The sequence below is a fragment of the Melanerpes formicivorus genome, unplaced genomic scaffold, assembly GCF_026170545.1.
Source record: "Melanerpes formicivorus ecotype bairdi unplaced genomic scaffold, bMelFor1.0.p_v2 SCAF_3, whole genome shotgun sequence".
Taxonomy (NCBI): domain Eukaryota; kingdom Metazoa; phylum Chordata; class Aves; order Piciformes; family Picidae; genus Melanerpes; species Melanerpes formicivorus.
Window position 1 is genome coordinate 12,819,689 of NW_027142355.1, and position 25,474 is coordinate 12,845,162.

Sequence of the window (25,474 nt, forward strand, 5' to 3'; positions counted from 1 at the left end):
CCCAAAACATCTTGCTGGAAAAGGTCAGGAGGACCTGAAGCAGGTCCCCTGAAGCAGGTCCCCTGAAGCAGGTCCCCTGAAGCAGGTCCCCTGAAGCAGGTCCCCTGAAGCAGGTCCCCTGAAGCAGGGGAATTTCCATGCATACATGCACTTCACTCTCATCTCAAGGCCTATTCTGCAATAGGCACCAATACACACCAGACAAGGCAATGAGATACACAGACCCACCCAAAGCATGAAGACAGTAACCACAGCATACAGTTGGATCTGTCACAGTCTGACCTCCATGGCCTCCTCCATGGTTCAGCTATACCCACCACAGCACATCTCACACAATTCAAGAGCCCAGCACATCACTCAGCTAGAAGACAGCACTATTATAAATAACATGAATTTACTCCTTACCCCAGCTCATGATCAATGTTCCCCTCCCCACCCTAGCTGTGGGTTTTGACATTTTCAGTTTTTATCCTGGTGGCTCAGCTTTTGCTACATCCTCTGCAGAAGAGACCTGCCCTGCACAGCCTCCCTTTGCCCACTGAAACATCACACCACATCTCAGCTTCTGCTGTACTGTAAAAAAAGCAAGCACCCCTACTGAAGCCCTCCTGCAAGTGCCTGAACTGGCTAAATCATCTTTTTCTTTCTCGGGTTAGAAACCCTCTGCAAAATACATCCAGAAACACAGTAGTGAGGTGCGCCACCTTAACTCTGAAGTTTGACAGCAACTTCTTGTCAACTTCTTGTCAATGCTGATTCTGGCTTGCAGGCAAGAGCTAAAGGTGCTCCATCCTGGTAAAAAACCCAGCTTGAGCCCTAAAAACAGCAGTTACTTGAGAACTATCTGCTCCCATCCCCTCCCCACCTCTTAGGGCTGTCAGCAGCTCTCTGCACTTGAGACCCCCACGGACACCAGCATCCAGGCACAGCATTTTAGGTCTTTGGAGGCAGTCAAAGCAACCATGCTCCTACCTACATCCCACAAGAACATAGCAGCCATGGAGCAAAACCCTAGCCATGACAGCTGGCAGTGGAAAAAGACAGCTAAGGGGGCCAGAGGAGCCCAAGCAGTGTAGAAATGATGTGGTATGAACGTGCCTTCAAGAAACTCTCATTTAAGAGCCAAAGATAAAAACACATGATTTTTACCACCTTTTCTGACCCAGGTATTTTTCATCTGCTATCTGTCTTCCAGAAAACACCCAATCAATCAGCAGCAGTTTCCATTTTCCTCAATACACTCATTCCTTGAGTTTTTCAATACCAGTCGCTTTTAGACAACATGCATAAATGTGACCAAGAGAGACACTGCAATAAACCCCTTTTCTCTGGAACATCTCTGCACACACTGCATGGCAACATGCAGTTTGTATCAAACTCTGTGGAAAGCAAATACCAAAGCAGCACTGGTTCAGCTGACCCTGTGTTCACTCTGCAGTGCAGCATCTCACATCTAGAAGTCAACCCTGAATTTTCTGTCGCCAGCAACCAGCCGTCACACACGCTTCCTTCTATGTGGAACAACATGAACACACCACACAAGGACTTCAGACACAAGAAGCCACTTGGCTTTTTTTTATGTGAGAATAGAAAGTAACATTTAAGTTCTGGTACAGAAAGTCAACTGAGATCATCTCCCACCAGTAGTCTGTTCCAGGCAGGTAAGAAACAAGTGTTAAAACAAAGCCCAAAGCAGAACCAATCCCAGCAGAAGGAGGGAAGAAACCTCAGAGGGAAATTCCAAAGAGAAATGGGAACCAAAAATGTACAGCTTTTGACTTTCTGAGAACAAGAATTTCTCAACACTGTTGAAGTTTTAATCAGGGTTAAAGAAAACAAAAACCAACAGACAAACCACCACAAAAGAGAAAACCCCAAACCTCTGTCAACCCAAAGGATTTGGTTTTCTGAAACAGTTCTCAACCACTGACCTGAACAAAGGTCTTAATTTCCCACATTTTATTTACTATTTCATATGATTTCTCAGTTTAGGAAGCCCTTTGCTTTGCAATGCAAATCAGCAATGTTATTTACACTGTGCTCACCACCAGCATCATTAAATGGTAGAATGGTCTGGGCTGGAAAGGACCTCTAAAGGTCATCTACTCTGACCTCCCCACAGTCAGCAGGGACATCTCCAACTAGACCAGGCTGCCCAGGGCCCCCGTGAGCCTCACCTTGAATGTTTCCAGGGAAGGGGCCTCAACCACCTCCCTGGGCAACCAAGTGCCCTGTAAAGTACTTTAACAGAAGTCAGCAAAATCTGACAACACCACAGAGATTTTTATTTGTCCACAATCAATCCTCTCAATTATAATATTAATTCCATGATAAAGCCAGTGTCAGCATCATTTCCTAATATATTATTATATCAGTTTTGCTGAGAAGGAATCAAAGTGTGGTTTTTTTCACCCTGGTGGAGTAACTGTTTAACCACAGGTTTATGCCAGCAGTTCAGCAGTAAGAGAATGTTTAGTTTCTCAAAGCACCATCTGCATTAATAACATTCATTCTTAGCAGGATATTTACAATATAAAACTGGTATTGCTCTCTTCATTTATCTTACAAAAACCTTCATGAACAGTAAGGATTGAGTGTCCAGAGCCCTTGCTGTCAATTGCCTGCAGTAAAATGATTCAGATTCCCTGAAGTCACCTATTACCAGCTACCACTGCTCCTTTCCTGGGCTAGCAGACTTCCCAACTGCCCTGAATTCCACATTTCTTCAGTATTTTGCCGAACCACAGCAAGGCAGCTTTTTGTTCTTCTCTTCCTCATAGCCAGGATTAACATCCCATTGCTCACATACTAACAGCAGGGGTACAACAAAGGTTCCATCAAAGAAATTTATCAAGAAAGAAGTGCACAAAGATTTCCTCACCTTTTGCTAGGGAGTCTTGCCTTTTATCAAAACTACAGTCAAATGCCTTATTTTAATAGGATTCTCATTACAAGTCAAAAACCTGGGCACACTGGAGCACATTCTCAGAGTCCTTGGGCACTTCCACATCAACACTGGCAGTGTTATTCTCACTGCTGGGAAAGCAGCTGTGTGAAACCACAGAGGAACTTCCCTGCTATGCAGTGCATTTCTTTCACTAAGGAGTGGTGGGACTACAGAAAGGCAGCGGCTAAGACCAACATTATGGCTTGAGCTCCACCTTACTCCCTGAGTTCTCTCTCTTCAGGATTTTCTAGGATTGCTTCCCACCTGTGAGAACAGCATTTTAGCTCCCACATCCACCAGTACAAAATAAAACCCAAACCCATTTGTACACCTAAGAGAAACCCCAGCTCTGTTACCGTCCCCTCTTTGCCTGCTGCCCAGCCATTCCACACACCCCATTTGTACTCTTCTCCTTGGAGCTTACTAGCCTTCCCAGGCACAGAACCAAGGTCACCAAGATGCTTCAGCAGTCAATGGCAGTCATCATAAAGACATTCAGCTTGACCATGAATCCTACATTGGCAGCAATGCTCCTTTAACCTCCAGAAGATGATCCACCTCACTGTGCACTTAGACAAAAAAAAACCCAAACAAACCAACAAAAAATCCAACCACCAAAAAGAAAGTTCACACAAATTGTTTCGTTGGTTTTTTTCCTATAGATTAATTTTTTTGCTGCACACCAGCACTGCCTCAGCATATTGCACAATGTTTTTTTTATTATTAAAAAAAAAAAAGTCTTCTCTATCAGGCAGGAAGAAAAAGTTTTCTCAGGAGGCTAATGCATACTATTGTCTGTAATTAGAGGTAAGTGGTTGCTTGTGTGGCCATCAGGAAGTGAGACCTAGTCAAACAAAAGCAAAGTATTATTAATGGCTTCTCCAGAAACAGAATCACCCCTTTCACCCTCCCAGACACACACCTTTATTCCTACGTGCTTTTTGCCTGGTCTCTGAAACACAGATTATGCAAATCCACATGCCTTCCCCCCACACTCCCTGATCACATAACCTTGCCAGCTGGCAAACTTCAACCAAGTGTTAAGAGAAAGGCAAAAGTCTTAAAGGCTACCTATAGTCTTCGATGAGAAAAACAAAAGTACAATAAAATCAAGTAGTTGCTAGAGGAGCATTAGGCTATTGACGCCCAGCGAAGGGAAAGACTGCTCTGCTCTGTCATGCTGCTTGGCAGTAGCCAGCAGGCTCATCACTAGCAACACCAAACCCCTGATGTGGGCAGTGCCTCTTCTTTGGCCCGCTGGCCAAGCAGAAGAATGTGTGAGGGAGATATAATGAGGGAAAATAGGTAATTTTTACAGCAATGTAACAATAAAAAGAATATAGTAAGGACAATGGAGAGAATCTAGCAGGGAAACTCCGAGACACTGTTTCCTTCTGAGGAAATGCCAAGGGAGCTGGGTCTCTTTAGCTTGAGGGAGGCTGAGGAGTGACTTTATTAATGTTTATTAAGGGCAAGTGTCAGGAGGAGGGAGCCAGGCTCTTCTCAGTGATGTCCAACAAGAGGACAAGAGGCAATAGGTGCAAGATGGAGTAGAGGAGTTTCAAGGTGAACATAAAGAAAAACCTTTTCACTGTGAGGATAACAGAGCACTGGAACAGGCTGCCCTTCTCTGGAGACATTCAAAACCCACCTGGATGCATTCCTGTTGTGACCCTGCTCTGGCAGGGAGATTAGACTAGGTATCTTTCGAGGTCCTTTTCAGCCCCTAACATTCTGTGTTTGAGATTAATCCAGCTTCTTAAAAACCACCTTACTTCCTTATGCATTAGGTTTTCCAACTGTTTTCAAAAGCTGTTGGATCCCTGCTCACATGTATGTCAAGGGGAAGGTTTATTGCAAGCATCTTAAATTCTGTTGGGACCGAGTCTCAAAGCTGCCCTTATCATTCATTCTGAGGTAGCTGTACCACTTGTTTAATAATCAGAGAAAGCTTTTCTTACTGATGTGGATCTGTGAGAGCCCAGTCTGAATCGGCAAAATACAATTTCTGCTACGAACCTTCCAAAGCCATGTAAAATTCCTGCAACGGCAAAGAAGATTTCAGCTGTTACAAGTAGTGAAACCATAGCATTTACAGAACTGTTACAAGAAAACTCCATACACTAAAGGGGTTACAGTGTGGTAAACAGCTACGTAAAACATTTAGAAATGAACATAGAAAAGGAAACATTGAGGACAGGGAAATTCTGACATTCTGAAATGAATCAATAAAAGCTTCTGCCCAGCCTTCATGGGTGAAAATATATTCTGTGGGACCAAAATATCTGCTTAGAAGAGTGGTCTTAGCTCAGGGTCTCTTTACTATGCTCTCTTCAAGTGAAAGCCCAGTCTTAACCAGTAAGTGAATCAAGTCTTTTCAGGTTACTTCATTTTCTTTGAAGGAGCAAATCTTGAAGTACATTGACAAGTTAAATAAGGAAAATCTTCCCTATTACTTCAGAGAAAATTTCTACCTGATTTAGCACTGATCCAGCACTGACCACCTATAAGAAGCAGAATGTATAAAGTACATGTGTATGTATATATATATATAAAAATAAATGTATGTACATCTCTTTGTGCATCTAAAAGTAAATAAACTATGCTACAGTTACCAAAAAGGAAACAACAGTTTCTCAGAATAACAGAGACAGCACACTGGGAACCCAAAAATTAGTAGTTTTCACTGCACACAAATTATAGAATGGTCCAGACAGGAAGGGACCTCCAAAGGTCATTTTGATGCTAGAGGTTCAAGACTACCCTGATCAGCATGCCAAAAAAACAAAAGTTCTGGTAGAATTTATGAGGAAACACACTGACAGTTACCTGTAGTTGAAAAAATTCCCCCAATAATGCCACAGAGCCTCACTAAGAACTGCCAAAATGGCATGTGTTCCTCTGTCACTGTCACCATAAGTGAACTGATATCATATTTCATGAATATTCCTGATACTCCATGGCTGCCAGCTGCGTGGTTTATTACTCTTTCCTGAAAGAAGAGTAACACAAGTTAGTCACAAGAAAAACAGTCTTAATAGATGTGATGACAAAAATCTACTTAATCAGAGTTAGCAATCAATGGAAGACCAGAGAACATCAAGGTAACTTTGGCCAGTACCTTTTAAAAGTCAAGCATCATTACATAACAATTTACTTTCCTGGTCACTGATCTTCTGTGCCGCATAGCAATGTTTACTACCAGGCTCTGGTACTAGTCTCTTAAGCTTTACTTGCACAGTCCCTTAAAAAAGGATGTTTCTAATTAGCAAGGGGGTTGGTACCTATGAGGATAATACCAAAATTTCTGAGGTCTGAAAACCGAGAACCAGTATCAAAGCTCAAATTGTTGTAGGTCAGGTCATTTCAAACAGTCACACAGCAAGAAATACATCTTAGTAAGAATAATACCACACACTCCATTACTCTAAACAGATTGGATGCCCAAGTCCTAGTGCAAGAACTTCCACAGTTTCTTATTTGCCCAAATTCTTAAACCAAGAGACTGAAAAGAGTAGAGCAGGGCTGCTATAAAGCTCTCCTTTTTTTATAGAAATGTTCTGGAGGGAAAAAAAAAACACCCAACCAAACCCAAACTCAGTGCAAGTGTAAGTTTCTTTCTGAAGTTTGCTATCATTTTGTCTCTAGTGAAAGGTATTGATAAATCCACTGCCAGAGAAGTCTGGATGAAAATATAAAAGGGGCAGAAGAACAGACGATAACTGACCAAAGACAAACTCCACTATGTCCAGGCTAATAAGAGCAGAGAAGACAAACAAGCCAGGCTGGACAAGAGAACAAAGTATGGCTCCATTTCACCTGTACATTTAATGTTCTGTGCTCACAACCCATGCAGAACACAGTACAAAACAAGAGGCAGAATGGTATTTTGGAAAATACACACTAGGCAACTTCTCCAGTCAGCTGCCATTGACACAGACCATACTGCTGCTTTTGCCACCAAACTGAAGTAAAAAGGATGCCAAAGTAATTTATCAGTTATAATACCAGCTCACACAAACTTTGCAATGGTCAAAAAAACCCCACCCAAACAACAAAAAAACCTAACCCACAAAATGAATGCTAACTTTCTTTACAGATGCAGAATTAGAAGCCTGTCCAAGCTCCAAAGTGGAAGCTCTATAGTTTGGAGATTAAGGTTGGTGGTTTAACAAAGATTAAACAAGACAGCTGAGAGACAAAGATGCTTTTTCTGGGATTAATTTCTCATACAAACTACCTCTGCTTCCATTCCTAATGTCCCACAACCTAGTTAGAATAAACCTTTATTAGAATAAACCAAACCAGGTTGGAAGAGACCTTCAAGATCATCGTGTCCAACCCATCAACCAATCCAACCCACCCAAACAGCTAACCCATGGCACCAAGCACCCCGTCAAGTCTCCTTCTGAACACCTTCAATGACGGCGATTCCACCACCTCCCCGGGCAACCCATTCCATAGCGCAATCACTCTTTCTGTATAGAACTTCTTCCTAACATCCAACCTGAACCTCCCCTGGCGCAGCCTGAGACTGTGTCCTCTTGTTCTGGTACTGGGTGCCTGGGAGAAGAGACCATCATCAGCCTGTCTACAACCTCCCTTCAGGTAGTTGTAGAGAGTGATAAGGTCACCCCTGAGTCTCCTCTTCTCCAGGCTAAGCAGCCCCAGCTCCCTCAGCCTCCCCTCATAGGGCTTGTGTTCCAAACCCCTCACCAACTTTGTTGCTCTTCTCTGGACTCGTTCCAGCAAGTCAACATCCTTCCTAAACTGAGGGGCCCAGAACTGGACACAGTACTCGAGGTGTGGCCTAACCAGTGCAGTGTACAGGGGCAGAATGACCTCCCTGCTCCTGCTGGCCACAGTGTTCTTGATGCAGGCCAGGATGCCATTGGCCCTCTTGGCTGCCTGGGCACACTGCAGGCTCATGTTAAGCCTACCATCAACCAGCACCCCCAGGTCCCTCTCTGCCTGGCTGCTCTCCAGCCACTCTGACCCCAGCCTGTAGCACTGCATGGGGTTGTTGTGGCCAATGTGCAGAACCCAGCACTTGGATGTGTTAAATCTCATGCCGTTGGACTCTGCCCATCTGTCCAGCCTGTCGAGGTCTCTCTGCAGAGCCTCTCTACCCTCCAGCAGATCAACTCTTGCCCCCAGCTTGGTGTCGTCAGCAAATTTACTGATGATGGACTCAATGCCCTCATCCAGATCATCAATAAAGATGTTAAAGAGCACAGGGCCCAGCACTGATCCTTGGGGCACACCACTAGTGACTGGCTGCCAGCTGGATGTGGCACCATTCACCACCACTCTCTGGGCTTGGCCCTCCAGCCAGTTCCTAACCCATCGCAGTGTGCTCCCGTCCAAGCCATGGGCTGACAGCTTGGCCAGCAGTTTGCTATGGGGGACGGTGTCAAAGGCCTTGCTGAGGTCCAGGTAGACTACATCCACAGGCCTCCCCACATCCACCAGGCGGGTCACCTGATCATAGAAGGAGATCAGGTTGGTCAGGCAGGACCTGCCCTTCCTAAATCCATGCTGGCTAGGCCTGATCCCTTGGCCATCCTGTAAGTGTTGTGTTATTGAACTCAGGATGACCTGTTCCATGATCTTGCCTGGCACTGAGGTCAGGCTGACAGGCCTGTAATTCCCTGGCTCATCCAACCGGCCCTTCTTATGGATGGGCACCACGTTGGCCAGCTTCCAGTCCTCTGGGACCTCGCCAGTGAGCCAGGACTGCTGGAAAATTATGGAGAGTGGCTTGGCCAGCTCATCTGACAGCTCTCTCAGCACCCTAGGATGAATCCCATCTGGTCCCATGGACTTGTGGGGATCCAGGCTGCTAAGGAGAGTTCCAACCACCGCCTCATGGAACATAGGGAAACTGTGCAGCTCCCTGGCTCCTTCTGCTGTTCATGACATTCAAGGGAGCTGTGTTTTTTTATTTGCTTCCCATATGGATAAAAAAGAGGAAGGTGGCTTCATTTTCTTGTAAAGCTACACACAAGGCTACAGACCTAAAGCTTGCAGGATTTCATCACCACCATCATTAGCATGCACTGAAATGGAAACTACTAGATATTGATAGTTAATTCTAGTATCAGACTCCAGATTTACAGTGGCAAGACACTACCTCAGTAAGTTAGCATGTGTCACCAAGCCTATATATTTTACAGGCAGCATTACATTAGTTATAGACAAACCTATGGCACTGTAACATTCTACAAAGAGTACCTTCATGCTAGAGGAGTTTCCAGACCAAGGCACAACTAAGTCTCTGTTTTCACATTTGAGCTTTTGTTAAGAACAATCACTTAAATTTTTCTCTTCTACTTACCCTTTCTGTCACTGAAAATTGATGAGTTTCTGCTGAAATTTTGTAAGTATGGAGCTTGGTTGGCACAACTGTGATGAAATATTGAAACATTTGGTTGTCTAGAAGAAAATAAAACTCACTGTTGAATTAAGTACAAAGATCATTTGAGACATTCACAAATAAATCAAACAACACATTAAAAAGTTAATCAGCTAAACCATTTACACTGGGGACATTCCTCCATGCATTTCAGCACTCTCAAGACTGAAGCACCAACTGCAAAGTTAGCTTCCATGGGCAAGGCCTATGTCACATTTGTACTTAGAGAAACTGATATTTTACCCATGTAATGGAAATATTCATTAAGGTCAGGACACTCAAAATGAAATGCATGGTGTTTTCCAGCACACTAGAGCTGAACAAGTTTCACAGGGTCACATTTTGCATGACACCTCAACAGTGGTTTGAATAGATTTTAGCCATTTAACTACAGAATGCTGAAAGCCCCTCTAAACAGGCTATGAGTTTTCTCTTGATTAGACAGACCTCTAGAGAACTCTTCTATGGCCACAGGCATGCTCACACATTTAACCTTTCTCTCTCTTCCTGCAATTCCCTAAGAGAACAAACACTGATATACCACAGCAGTCTGTTTCAACTACACAAAACCATTCCGGTTGGAAAAGCCAGAATGACGGACTTGGAGACGACAGCAGCTTTAAAAGGATCTGAGAATTGCTCTCAAGAGAATGAGGCATAGGTACTTCTGTAAAGTAGGTTACTATACTCCTTTATTTACAGATGAGGAAACAAAGGGATACACAAACCCTTCCTGTAGCAGTCTCACAAAACATACTGTGGAAGTGACAAACCAACACTACGGACAGAAGCCAAGACTCTTGATGCTGTATTTTCAAACCAAATCAGACTTATTTTGCCCCACTACAACAACAATCAGATTTATGAAATCTCCACTACACAGTATTTCCACAAAATTATTTGCAGTATGTTCAGACATACTGTAACAGAAACCTGGAGAAAGCTGCAAATGAAACAGCGAAGTACAGCAATACCGATACTAAAAAGAAATTGTCCATTCAACATGCTATGCAGATCACTGGCCAGTGCACAGCTTGCTACCAAATTTGCAGGACATGCTATTTGTAGAACATTCATGAAACATGGTAATACTGTAAATGTAATCACTGGAAAAACACAAACAAGATGCTTTTGTAAACACTCAACACTTACGATCTGATGCTATTTTTTCTGTTCCATCCAAAGGATTAATAATTCCTGGAATAAGCTCTCCAAATGACAAATGATCTATTCTATGAGAGAAGTTATAGGCTGAAAGGCAACACAAAGAAAGGAAATAACATTTTTAAACCATGAGATTTGTACTCTTCTCAGAGGAAAAGATGCACTCCCTTCTCACACCGGAGAACACTTTGGTTTGAATATTTCTAACACTGGTGAGCATTTCATTGGCTCTATGCCTGTGACTACACCAATACATCTATGTGCGTGTTTTAAACAAAACTAGAATCCAAAGTATTTAACAACTAAATTAAATTTCTCTAGATAAGAACTTTTAAATGAAACCCTGGAGCTGAAGAGAGTTAAAAATTCATTACAGGAAATTTCTGCTTGGCCAATTACTGAAGTTGTTATATAGTTCAGGTTCTCACATGTATTAAAACAACTAAATTTCATTCATTAAATGTACAGAGGAAGAATAAGCCAATTACCATGTTACTACACTGCATAATATTGAAAAGGTATTTAAGCTCTGTAATATTATACACTTGTGTTGACATTTGGAGGTTTAACATCAAGTTCATTTTTCACAGCAAATCACCTTTCCCTCACATTATGTGCAGCAGCAACATACATTTAGTATCTAGACTCATAACCTAAAAATGAAGTTTCTAAGGACAAAGGTTATGATTTTTTTACCATATAAAAGCAGATTTTGCAAGAAATACATAGTTTAGACTGAGAAACAGGAATTCATACAGTTATTTATGCTACAACAAAATAATTTGAGATTCCTGTGTTATTACTACAGAAGCAACCTAAAGATAGTACTAACAGTGTCAAACACAGAAAAGTAAGGCACTATGAGTCGTAACATTGCAAAGGATATTCATCCATTTATTTCTACAATGCAATTGCCCAGCTAGAACATCTTTCCAAAAGCAACCTATATTAACATGTGAATTAAGGGACTCATTGGTAAAGAGACAATAGGGAAAAAAAATAAACAAACAACTTACAATCATGGCTTACAAGGGCTGCCAAGTGTGCATGGCCTCGAGGGTGTGGTATTGCCCTAAAGAAAGCAAGGTATGTTTTATGGATCCACAAAACTCACCATTTTCCTGAGCAAGACTACACAGAAAAATTACCTCTTCCTCTCAATTTCAATTACTTTATACATATACATTAAACATATATATATTTAAGTGACCTTTCTATTACAGCTGAGTGCAAAGTACAGGAACATTAGATTTGTGAAAACATGAAAATGTTTTGATCCTTTAGGAAGGTCAAAGCCACATCAAGTCACTAGGCTCCTAGAAGGCTACCAACAAGGCCTACCACACGACAAGCTGCGGGACTGCTCAAATGACTAATGAAAACTTTACCCTACTTGTTCTATGACTGAGCAAGTTAACTATAGTCTCTATTTGCTCCCAAGCCAATGGTAATTTCAGGTCTGGACACTTGTTTGTAGACCTGTACAATGCAGAGGCTGGTCACAGTGTGAAGAAAGGGAGAAAAGTGCAGCTCTGGAAAGTAAAACAGTCTCTGAAGCACACTTTGTCCCTACCAGTCCAGCCAGTAATTCAGGAAACTTTCCCTACTTAGCTTAAGTTAAAATCATTACCAAATGCATGTATATTTTGGACAAACAGAAGGTGGACAAAGACAACAAGATCAGTCAAGACAGGACTACAGTAAGTACACAGGCTATTTAGTAAGATACAAAGGCAGACAGCAAGAACAGGAATTAAAAAAAACCAAACATATGAGAAGAGCAAACTAACACAAATACAAATGCAATGATTAGCAAAAGGAAGCAAAGGAAAGCAAAAGATTATTCAGGGTTGCAGAATTAGAGACAGGAAAAGAGAAGTAATAGCTGTACAGATGGAAATCTGAAATTAGCAGCTCTGGAAAGGTTAAAGAAATTGGACATCCAAGGGCAAATTAGAGAGGAGGTACAAGACCAGAAAGAAGTGACATTGAGAGATCTATATACACAAAGACAGCAGCTGGAATTATATGTGGATGAATTAGAAAGTACTGATTGTGGCTGGAAGACAAATGAGGACAGCAGAGATGAAGAGCACAGAAAAGCTGCGTGTTTGCATGCAGCGTATGTAAGCTAATACAATTGCCAAAGCATATCAGAAAGTGTCTCTACAAATCATTTCACTCCCTAACTACAGCTCTGTAATGTTACCCCAGCACCACAAATCTACACTCCATCCACATTAAGTGAACTGTATACTAACAGGAGAATTTTGAACAGACCCAAGGAATGGAGGCAAGTACAAGCAGTCCACTCCACATCATATACTTACACACTTATTTTCAATAGTTTTCATCCTGTAAGACACTACAATTCCTAACCACTACACTCCTTGCAACAATGCATTGCACTGCATTGTTATAGTAACTTATGATGAAATTTATTCCTAACTGTACAAGCAAAGATACTACATGGAAAATCAAGAGTGTAAAAGCATACACACACACAAACGCGCGTTCACTGAATATAACGTAGACTGCTTTTAGTCTCAGGAATTGAACAGAACATACTTGCCCACAGTTATGTGAAAATTCCCTGCCACTTTATTGACATAGAGATGACCATGAATTCTGCATGCATCTGGAGACTGTAATGAATTATCTTCCCTGTTTAAACAAAAACAACATAAACAGTACTTCAGAATATTCACTCTCTAACAGAAATAGCAGCACTACAGTTAGATTTCTTTTTCCTAACATAAAGATATAGCATGATCATCTACCTCTCCTTATCATTATCTTCTGCAATTACAGCAGGGCTGGTGGAAGGGAGGGAACTAATAAAGACCAGTTTGATGAAACCACTGAGCTTTCATTCAGACTTTTTATTCAGAGATCTGTCCTACAAGGCAAACTTATGATTCCTGAACACGTTAACAGAAATCTGAAGTACATCTTGCTGCCCCGAGGATTTTTCTTTCAAATAACTTCTATCAAAAAAGGCTCATTGGAAAATCTTTAATGCCACAATGAACAGAACAAAATATATTAGTAATATTAACAACATAACAAGAGCTTTCAGCAGTTATTTTCTATTAAACCTTTCTCCTCCCACACTTGTAGGGATATCAACAACACAGAAGGTTTTCCAAATCTGCTCCTTAGAGGCAGATGAAAAAAAAATGTATAAAACATCTCAAGCATAAATACCATACTGCACGTATCACAGAGGCACAGGAGTACTTCATGAATCTGAAGACATCGATTAAATGAGAAAAAAATATTTTATTTGAGCCCTCTTCAGCCTTGCCTTATGAAGAAAAGATGTATTTAGTCCTCAAAAAGGGAGATTACAACATGGCAAGTGCATATGGCATTTATGGTGTTTATTTATGACTTGCTTGTGTAGGGTGTTTTTGCTTGTTTATTAAGGGGAAAGGAATTTCAGCTTCTTTGGATTTAGGCAGACTAAGCTTCCATTAGGGTGTCAGCATTTTTTGGGTGGTTAGAATGGTGTGAAAAGTAAGTTTTCCCCATGTAATTTTAGCAGTGCTATATTCAACCAGAGCATGTACTAACAGAACACATCAGTATTCAAAAACTGTGTCATTTGAAGCCAGAATGTATGATGTTGCCACCAATAGCAGGACTGTTTTTAGAAGTTGCTGGACAGAAAGATATCCTTTCACTTGAAAAAATACTCTTGTTTAGTATTGCTTTGGCATTACTAATTCACACTGAGAAGGAAGTATCAGATAAAATGGAGATACACACATAAAAACCTGGAAACCTTCTCCAGGTTGGAAACCAAACTTTTTCACACAACAGCAGCTCTTCAAAGCAAGTATCAAGTATAAAACTTTAAAATGGAATAAAAAGTAGTAATGTCTTCTTTTTTCACAACCTTACTTTCCAGGGTGGGGGAGTCCACTTAAGTCAGGGGAAAGAAGAAATGATGACACAACATCCCAATTGTCCTTACCGTGGTGGCAGTGCTGTAGAAGCACTTTTAAAAGCACTTTTGAAGATCACATCTTGAAGAGAGTGTTCTTCCTGCAGCCTACTCTGAATTAGCTGCAACACCCTAAAGATTACAGAGACAAGTGTGAAAGCATGCAACAGCAAAACAAGACTTAAGTTCACAACTAATTATCAGCTTCTTTTGCAGACTACAAATTGCAAAGTTATCAAGGTTCATGTCGGTACTAAAATGTTAAATTGAACTTTTGAGAATGGTGCTTCATACAAAGCTTAAAGCTCTGGTGCTCACAGCAGTGTCTTAGCAAAATACTGAACCTAGCCAGACTCCCAGATAAGCTTCAGGTTCTATTACATGACTACCAGTATAACAACGAGACACATAACCAAGCTATTCTGGTGTAAACAGTGTGTCAGTTCAGTTACATGAAAGATTTAAACTCATCCGCTTTCATAATAACATGCCCACATGTTACTATGGTTCAGCTTTTACATTTAGATACTAAGCTTACATCTAAACAATTGCACACATCTTAGCTTGCAACTACACAACCCAAATTCCACAAGTAAGTCCAAAGCAAATTTTTCCCCTAACAGGTACCTCAAATCACAAGGAAAGAAAGTATATTTTGACAGGTTTAAGCAGAAGGCGATATACCAAATACAGTTCTGTCACATGACACTGGTGTACCTCAAGGTTCACTTCCAGTACAAATAATACAAACCCTAGGCATGCTTCTCAGTGCTTTACCTTTGCCATTCTTTTTGTTGTGGGCTGAGATCAAATACTACCTGAAACAAAAACAGAACATCTAATAAAACAGCCAGGAAAACACTCAAGTCCCATCCATGAAAATCAAAAGAGAACTGGGGTGTGGGAAAGGATGTGGTATTACGATCAACTTCACACTTGGTACCATATACTGGAGTTTATGAAAGGACTTTGCACTTCAAATAATATATTTACTGTTCAAGGACCAAAAACTTCTGCCCCTTCCTCCCCAGAATTATTCACTTGTTTGTATTTATAACTTCGGCATCTTCTGCTAAAGCTCTCAAAACCTGGATCAGCAGTTCCTGCTCTCACAGTCTTAACACAGGCTAAACAGAAGTAATTATTGAAAGACAAGGGTATAGGTACAGATTATTTCAAGGGTCCTACAGCATTGAGTGTTTCTTTAAGAGAAGTACCATACCTTCTATACTTCAATCAGCACAAGAATGTCATTTATAGTATCTATGCACTGCATTCAAATCTATGTATTCCTAATACTGACAGTAAATCCACGTGCAATTGATTTTCAAACACACCCAGAGCTAGAAAAAAAGAAATCAAGCACAAGGAGTTTCCTCTTTCTGAGTTTATAATCATTAGAATAACTTCTAGCATGTAGCAGCTACTGCAGCACAGAGATGACTGTCCAGACACAAAAAGGGCACATTCCAAGGAGAACGAAGCTGCTGCCCCTTCCTGAAAGAGTCTGCTCTTTCAGCCATCTCTTCCTGCTCATGTGCAGGAATTTGGACAAAACTGTCATATTTTAGAAAATGGTTATCAGACAATGTAATTTTAACAGGAAGTTACATTCTGTACATGATAAATTTCACACAGAATAAATACTTCAAAGCTTGTTGTATTACACAAGGAAAAGCACTTGAAAAGCACCGGTGTACACAGTTCCAAAGCCTTCAGTTCACAATGCAGAAATTAAAAGCATACTCACCTAATTTACAATGTTTAATGCCATTCCATGTTACAAGGATATCATGGCACCTTCCTATCCGTTTTTAGAATCATGGTATTACTCTAGTTCAAATACAATTACATCAGTTCTCTTTTTAGGAGAGCACTGACAGTTTTGCTTCCTTATTAAATAATGTTCATTTGCCCCTAGAATTTGCACACATAAAAATCACTAGCTGTAGAAATCACTAATTTGTTAAGAAGCACTAATTCAGAAATCCATTTTTTTACTGTATTTGCAGAGTGTGACACACAGATAACCCAATGCTAGCCTTTTTCTCTAGCTGATTTCTGAGATAACTGACTGCAGATCTCACTCAAGAATCAGACAAAAGCTATGAATCAACTTACTGGTTCATAGATTAGCCCATCTGCAGAGGCAACCATTGTTTCTGCTAAATCCAATACATCAGCGCCCACATCTATTAAAACATGGAAAAAAATATTAAGAGGCATACAAATAATCATCAACAAACCAACAGAAATGTTCAAGTTGATATTAAGTTTCACAGTGGAGCAGTAGATTTTTGGTTACTGTTTCCTCACTAACAAATTCAAAATTAAAATAAAACCCAATCTGGATAGAAGCAGATTACTCGAAGGGAAGGAGAAACTACAGAATCCTGCTTTTCAATCTATCATACCAGAGTATCATCAACAGAGGCAAAGTGACCAGAAACGAACTTTTCAGAGTCACAGTACCTTCTCGCTGATGTAACACCTTCAGAGATGTTGTATGAACCACTCATACAAGTTTTCTAGGCTCTGCTATGCATATTTTTCCTATTCATAAACACTGAATTCAAATCAAAACCAGTCAAAACAGAGGATGGATTTTTCTTCCTCAAATTAAAAAAGTAAATGAAAATCTGAGTTTCATTTTTTTAATGTTCAATGGAAGGTAATTGCAAAAAAAGTTTCATTTTAAGAGTTAGAAGAGACAACTTTTGAATTAATGTTTGTGAGACAAACACAAAATATATGGTAGAGATGTATCATACAATTAATGCAAGGTTTAACTTAGCCAAAAAAAAAAATGCATCTTTAAGGTTTGTTTGGCTTGCATTCCTGTTAGAAGCAATACTCTCTTTGTCAGTTCAGAACAACCAAAACTAGTCCATACAAATAATGGTTCATAACCTAAACAGTATTAAAAGAATACTAAGCGTTGCCTTTAAAGGGGAAGGCATCTATAAATTTGTTCAACAGGAAGATGAAACTACCTGATGGTTCCAGTATTGTTAAACAATAGATCTAGCTCATAAAAGTTGTGATAAATTCCTGCTGCTGGGTAGTGCTTCACAATGAGCTTTTAGAATATTCCAGATAGTGAAAGATTGGAACAGCAGCATTTTTTTTTTTTGCTGACAAAGTGAAGTTCTGCAAGATGCAGGAGTAGCATAAATACCTTCCTTCACAACTCCTACCAATCCTTTCAGCGAGCCATACGCCAACAGCATCACTACATACCATCAATATTCAGAAAAAAACTCACTGCTAGAATATTCTGAACAATAGCCAACTATATTGCAAGCAAAAGCATACTCTGAAAAGCCTTTTAAAGCATTTCAAAACTTTCACTGATGAGATACTCACATTGACACCTCATGGCAACTGTAATATCAATATTGATTCTTAACTTACTGGAAAGAAAACAAAAGGCAAAAATCTCATAAGTAACATTGAGTACAAGTATAGAGATATGTCACTAAAATTCTCTGATTACTTACAGAAACACAGTCACATAAAATTCACATTGACAAACACAGACTTAAGCTGTTTAAAATTTTAGTGAATAAAGATGGATTTTTAATTATTAAAATGAGGATGACCACTCTTAACTTAAGAGATAAAGCATCAGATTTCCCTGTTGAATTTTACTATGAAATGTCTAACAGACTTCATTAAAATATTACTAGCCCAAGTCTGGCAGACCTTTTTGGCACAACAGTGCAATAAATCCCACAAAATGCAGTAGATCACAACAATGCAGGAGTTACAAATTTGAAGTAGTAAATGTCTGAGCACCTTCCTCCTGTATTGTCCTTAAGACAGGCCACTGTGTTTCCAGTCCTAATCAGAATTCCTCAGGACAAGGACACTCAGGATTTGACTGAGAAGTTGTTAAAACTAGCTCCCAAAAAATGCTGCCAACAATAAGGATTATTTGTTTTGCTAGCACTGCTTTTGGAAAGAGTTCTTTTGTCAAAAGTGTTCCCATATTATAATAGCAAAATGTTATGCCCAGGTCTTCATCCTGTTCTCCCACTCATGAGAAAACACACAAAACAAACACCCTAAGAAATTCCATCACACCATAATGCTAATTGTGTGACATCCCCCAGTATTCTGGGCATCTCCTATTAGATTTCATGTTAGTTTCACAGAAGTAATTTAAACTATAATGAATATATTCCCCTCATAACAGTTGCAGTTCTATCACCTCTAGGGTGCTTCTTCTGGGAACTCCTCTGACCGACCACAAACAGACCACAGAGAGTTCAGTGCTGGCCCCGCTAGGAATCAGATATGGCCAGCAGACAAGAGAAAAGCATTTCAATTAATACAAATCTCCACTGGTTTGAACTGTCACAGAAATGCAGGCTGAGTGATTAGTCCACATTCACACTGGAAAACCTGCACCAGGGTATCATCTCCCAACCACTAGATTCTTCCCTTGTGACAGCAACACAGAGTGAAATGGCAATATACTAACTGTATGCACAGCTGATGTGGAGTTATGTGTTACAGTGGTATCTGAAGTGTTAGTAAGTGACTCTTCAGATGACTCCACCGACAAACCCACACTATTTTGACTTCTTCATTGCAGAAATCTCCATTTCTTTTCTTCAATGATTCCACAAAAGAAAAAACCCAAATCAATCAACAGAAGAAAATTCAAATCCTTTTACTTAAGTTTTTCAATTATAAATTGAAGTCACACAAATATTTTAAATCTATTCTGTCTTGCCATGCAGAAAACTTAACTTTGAAAAGAATTATAGTGAATAAAAATTACCTAGTAAAATCCTTGTCTACTTCATATTCGTATTTCATCCATGTGTCCTGATATACCGTGAACTCCATTATAGTCAGGACAGCTATTGTTGTAAATGCTATCAGAGAAACTGAGTGGTCAAAAGAAATAAAAGGTTAGCTTGTGAGAATTACCAGACGCATAAGTACAAAAAATTCTAACGTTCCAGAATCTGAACATTACTAGTACAACAATAGTATCTTTGATTTATAAATTCATTAACTGCTCTTAGAAAAATGTTTTCATATCTACAGTGTTTGCTTTTACATAGGAAAAGAACAAGCCTTACCTCTGCATCAAGAAAGAACTTTTAATAATAAGTACAGCCAAACAACAGAATGATGGCGAGACTGTGGAATCCCTATACGGATGATTAATGAACAGGCTAGATCCTCCTCCACACGTAAAACAAAATGCCCACAAAGCACTGCCACAGATGGTCTAGGAAAACTCCATCTTAAATTCAACCATGAAAGAAGGATAAGGTACACTTTGAAGTCTCTTCAAGCCTCCATTTGCCTATGACGACCTATGTCTTTATAACTATTTTTTTAGATCTAGTTTTAGAGCCAAGAAGGTAGCAGACAAGAGAATTAACATGTACTGTCCAGTTAGAAAGAGGTGTCCTGATTACTTTTTTATAGATGCAGGACAGGTTTCCCACTACATTAATGAAACAACTCTCCCTCTGGCATTAGGCAACATGCAGCTCTCCATTTTATCAACAGCTAAATAAGAGAAGAACTGATCTGGAGTTATTTTCAGGAAGAAAACTATATGGTGTATTTTAACAATATGTGCGCCTCACTGACCTCCAAAGCAGCTTATTCATCAAAGTTGCAAAATGTACAGGGAAGATGATTCTGCTGCATGCAGTCAGACACACAGTAACAGATGCACCTGCTTCACCCCTTTATTAAAGCATGACTTTTGCTAAGTTTTAAAAAAAAATCAGTTATGGAGCACAGCAGTGATTTGCACAGCTTATTAACAACATATGCCTTCCATTTGCATTCTGTGGAGTACCTATACAGAGTCTGTGAAAGGCGACTTGAGAAAATACAAGCCCATTGTCAATAGGCTTCAAATCACTACAGTGGTTTACTCTAGAGGTGGCAGCAGGGACATAAAAGCATTGTCCTGTAGGATCGTAACAGAAGCCACTGGCTGCAGCATTGACTGTAGCATTGATCAGCAACTTTTGAAATTCCAGCCTTCAACTGAATCTATGTCATGATCATATATATGAAAACTTTCACATCAATGCATACTGTGAAAGCAGAACAGTTAATTATTCTGGCTATCAATTTCCCTCTGGAGTCCATAGGCCAGACTCACCCTATCTATGCAATAGGAAAGCTGAAGCCATACCATCTATCCAAAGGCAAAAGGAAAACAGTTAGAACTGTATCTGCTTTCTGGATAATTCTGAGCAAAGGTATTTGTGTATCGTAGTAGGACCCAAGTCCTTGTGATCGAGGGCACAGCCCGCGGATGGTGTGAGGCCAGTAGTGGCCCCCCGGCGCGCCGGGCCCCGGGGCTTCTCGGAGTCGGGTTGCTTTCTACCAATCCACCAATGAAATTAGTTTAGACCTGTTCTTTGTTTATAAAACATTCGGCCATGGTGTCCCTTTTCTTAAAGGCACAACCTCAAACGGTCACAGTCTTGCAGAATTTCCAAAGACAGATCCTCTTTTCTGAAGGTGCTCTCAGCCCCACAGATGAAGTTTCAGCCTGTTTCAGAGACCAATACTTACTTCTTTTGCACTGGGTTTGAAGATGCCAAAAGACCAAGAAGAGAGCCTTGGTATGTTTTGCATCCCTATCGCACCACAAAGTAAGCCTAGAACTATAAACCTGAATGTAATGACAATACTATATTCAGATTTTATAACAGCATAGAATATTACAATCCTATATTGTCATTTATAAGGTTACTGAGATAAACCAAAGAACGCTAAAGTAACTTCTACTGTTGAGAAATCCTTAAGGCACTCTTCGACAAAGTGAAGTTCTCATGAAGGACAGTGCTAATACTACAAAGAAAGGAATTTTTACGCATTTATTGGTTTTTTTGTGACATAAAAAAACCAACTTGCTTTCTCAGGAAGGAGACTAGCATTAACAGAGCTATTTACTCAGCTCTTACAAATTATTTTATATACCACAATTGTTTAATTATTAACAGTGCAATTCAGGACTTGAGAAGCTATACAGATCCCTGTGAGATTTACTTGTATGATTCTGTGATTCTAATTGGCATAATAACTTCAAAGGCTTATCTGTAGATTGCAATTGCTCCTTGTACTTTTTGTTCAACTTAGTTTCAGACAACCACACAAGAGAGATTTTGGGCCTCCATTTCAAACTAACTGCTAGCAGATTCTTCTCTAACTGCAAGCAATTCCAAAAGTTCATTAGATGATGCCACTATTGCCAGATCAGGCTGCCTCTAACCTAATTTAAAGGCCACAATTTTCTGTACAGATACATACAGAAAAGGTACTTCCTACAGCTACAGCTTTTTGAGAAAAGTTTAAGAGACTAATCAGGACAGTACAGGCACATGCCCTGAAGTAAAGCATTCTCCACAGGGCTTTCCTTATTCTTACAATCAACCACATCTCCAAGACAAAAAGCTTCAGAAATCTGCTCTTCATCCTGATGCTAAATTTAGCCAGCTCTTAGACACCTCTGGATAGTGTTTCTCTCTTCTATGAAAGCAGAGCTGAACCCCACTTGCATTTCAGCTCAGGCTGACACAGTCTCACCCAGAAACCTGGCACTGAAAAAGGGGGGTAGCAAGACAACCAACAAGAAAGTTTTGTTACAGCCTTGGATCAGAGCACAGTCAATTGCAATTGGTTATAAGTTTTCACAGTGAACCTGTACACTGGTTTGAGTCTCAACAATTTTACACAAAAATCTCCCTTAGGATGAGTGATGAATACACCTGTTTGGATAAGATACTGTGAAGGAGATGAGTTCTGTCAGTCCACAAAAGAAATCAGAAAACAATTTTGGCACACTTCAAACAAACACAGGTGCCTGTCTTCCTCTTGTTGAAGTTTCTAGTCCCAGAGCATGCCAAACATCTCAATAAGGCTTACCTGTGCCTCCGCTTGCTGAAGTCTCCACACAGCTTTCAGGGACCTTTGGAAAGGCATCCAATTCTTTCATCAAATTCAAGGTTTTCTTCCGATTCAGTCGCCTCATCTTCAGAGCACTCCTCCACCTCCTCCTTCATATATTTCCTCTGTTTTGAGAATAAATCATTGTGATCAAAAGGCACAACCAGTATTGTTCACATCGACTGGCTATAATAAAAAACACAATAATAAGGCAGTTAAAATTTAAGAAATACATCTTCAAGAAATACACTCTAGACAACGAGCTAGTCATTCTCACTTCAACCAAACTGCTAAAATCAGCCTGGATGCTGCTGTTTGTATTCCAGTCCCATCCAGCACTTTCACCGTTTAATGACTATGATTAATTTATTTTTCAAACTTTTACTGGTATTGGATATATTGAATTTTATATGAAAAAAACAAAACTCAGTCCTGAGGTAATATTGCTAAACAGACTTGGCAATGGATGGAAGTCACTCTAATGGGCTGCTATACAGTTTTAGAATTTTATGGTCATAGTACAAACAGCATTGTTTTCCTCTACAAAAAAGCCTCTCAAAGCAAATTAAGTATCAAACCCTGGCTTTACCCTTGAGAATCCTTTTTGCCTATGACAAAATCTCTGCTCCACTTGGAGTTGATAATACATTAAGCAGCAAGGTCTGGAGAAAAGCAGTCTGCCCAGGAAATACTGTCTTAAACTGTTTCCAAACCATGCGAGTATGCTCACAACCTGGTCCCAACAATATGCTGCACATTTTAACAAGTCAGCACTAACATTTTCCTTCTGAGGAAACACTGCACTTTGCCCAGAATTTCTGAAGCTACAAAAAACATTCTGCATTTACTTTATTGTGAGAATGTCATATTATCATCACCTTTTTAAAGTCAATAAGGCAGGCAAGATAACCTATGCTGCCAGCATGCGAGACACTCCTCATCAGCATCTTGTAGAAAAACCTGTTAACTGATCTCCTCTCTTTCAAAAGCACATCAAGTTTCCAGTGTGTCCTAGTGAAATTACTCAAAAGCTGTTCCCTGTTCTGCTCCTCCCTGCTGCTGAGCAGGCTGCATACTGTTCAATAATAAAGCAATAGGCATTACTGGAAGAATATGAAGAATCACTATTAATGCTTGCAATTTCCTCACTACAAACATTGGCATCAGGTCTCAGCGACAAGATACAGACTCTCTATCTGATGGGAGCATCAGTCAAGTCAACCTGCACAAACCAACAGAATGATCTGTGTGGGCCTGAAGATTCAAAGAAACTACAGTTAATGTGGGCACACAGGACAGATATGGAAATAAAAGTTTGGTTATACAGCATCAAATAGGGAAAAAAAAATTAATTGGGAAAAAAAATCAGGGAAGTAAAGTCCTGTCCTTACTGTACTATACGATTGTGTCTTAAAGAATTATCTCAGCTCCACTAGAGTAGCTTAAGAAAAAGTTTGAAACTTTTGAGCAGTACAGATATGGCAAAGCAGCTGCTTGGACACAGTAACTGAAGCCATAACATCTCTTAGCATAGAGAAAACACGAGACTGGATTGCTTGCTATCCCTCAGCACCGTTGCATTTTGTTGTGTCTTCTCTGCTATCACATGTGTAGGAGCTTGCCCTAAAGAGGTACAACCTAAACCTGAAGAATATGAGAGTGCTTTACCAGGAAACTTTCTAAATCATCCTGCATCATTAAGTATCCAGATAGAACTATCCAATTGTTAATTTGTTTCTTTAAACTCACATAAACAGACTCCCTTTTCCATTAGGAGTCAAGTATCTGATACCTTTCCGTCTGCTCATTTCAGTTCACGCACTTCAGAAACACCAAGTATACAACTCACTACACAAGTAACATAGTTACGAACCCAAGAGGGAAGCGCGTTATAAAAATAAATAAATACATAAATAAACAAAGTATTACAAGCTTTTAAAAAGGCCAAAAGCCAACCGTACCCTCCAGACTAAAGCGCCCGCTTGAAGCAATCGCAACCCAGACCCCACCTGAGGGGCTCATGTAGTTTTCGCTTACTAGGAAAACTTGGAAAAAGAAGCCGTTACCGGCCCCGGTGCGTTTGAACTCTCACACCCACGGCGCGGACCCACAGCTAAATCCCCTCCTGGGGGTCTCGCACCCAGCGCCGACCCGGGCGCGGCTGCACATGCTGGGGGAGGCGTCCAGCAGCTCAGTACCCACAAGCCTGTGAGGGCCGCGGCGCTTCTGGCAGCCACGGCTGCGCGGAGGCGGACGCAGGCCGGCAGCCAAGCACCGGGCAACCGTGGGACGGGGACAGGCCGCGCCGGCCGACTCGCCTCCGCCCACCCCTACCTCTTGCTTCTCTCGCCGTTACCCAGCGCCGCGGGCGAGGCCGGAAAAGGAAGGGGAGCAGTAGTGCCCTGCTCGGCACCCGCTTCGCTGACCATGGCAGCCCGGGAGTAGTCCCAAGCGGGCTCGCTTAGCTCCGCCACCGACACCCCGGCAGCGGCGGCAAGCACAGGCCGATGGGAGTGCGAGCCGCGGGAGCGGCGGTGGCGCCCCGCCCGCCCTCCTCGCGCGCATGCTCGCCGCCCCACGGTCATGCGCCGCCCGCTACCGCGGCCCTTGGCAACGGTAGTCTTGGGGAGTCTCTACTGCTACCGTGAGGCTCTGGGGAGTGGAATGGGAAGGAATAGCAAAAGCAGTAATAATAAGCATTTAGGGGAGCAAGGGAAGTGGTTTCCCGCCTACGCGGCTTGGCGGGAGGGGCGGCTGCCGCCGTAACGGGAAGCGGTGCGCCCGTGGCCCCTCTCTGCCGGACCCGGCTGAAGAGTGGAGCTAAGGAACGAGTGCAGGGCAGAGCCGCCGAAGCAGTTCTAAGTCACACAGCCTGTGGGATACGGGCTGCACATCAGCGCCGCGGAGCTCCCTGCGCAGACCCGCAGATCCTGCTGCCTGAACCGCTGGGGTCCAAAGTCACTAGTGCACCCATAAGTCACACGGAACATAGAGCTGCAAAGCGGGAGAAAAAGGTATCGGCAAGAATTAGTGAAGCTGCAAATTACTGAGCGATGGTTTA

General features: G+C 41.1%; 1 protein-coding gene across 2 annotated transcripts; it reads right to left on the reverse strand.

Annotated features, from left to right (window-relative positions):
* Positions 1–1,546: 1,546 nt before the first annotated feature.
* ERGIC2 (ERGIC and golgi 2) lies at positions 1,547–24,924 on the reverse strand. Of its 2 annotated transcripts, none has more exons than XM_068166732.1 (14): positions 24,748–24,924; positions 22,393–22,538; positions 19,265–19,373; positions 17,842–17,888; positions 16,597–16,667; positions 15,253–15,293; positions 14,506–14,607; positions 13,095–13,190; positions 11,543–11,598; positions 10,515–10,613; positions 9,285–9,382; positions 5,777–5,939; positions 4,909–4,988; positions 1,547–3,791 (listed from the first exon to the last, which is right to left on the reverse strand). In XM_068166732.1, the coding sequence occupies exons 2-14, from the start codon at positions 22,496–22,498 to the stop codon at positions 3,726–3,728; spliced, it is 1,134 nt and encodes a 377-aa protein (XP_068022833.1). In that variant the 5' UTR covers positions 22,499–22,538; positions 24,748–24,924; the 3' UTR covers positions 1,547–3,725. The 2 variants fall into 2 exon arrangements, with proteins under 2 accessions (XP_068022833.1, XP_068022840.1); XM_068166739.1 differs by having other exon boundaries at positions 22,393–22,599.
* Positions 24,925–25,474: the final 550 nt, after the last annotated feature.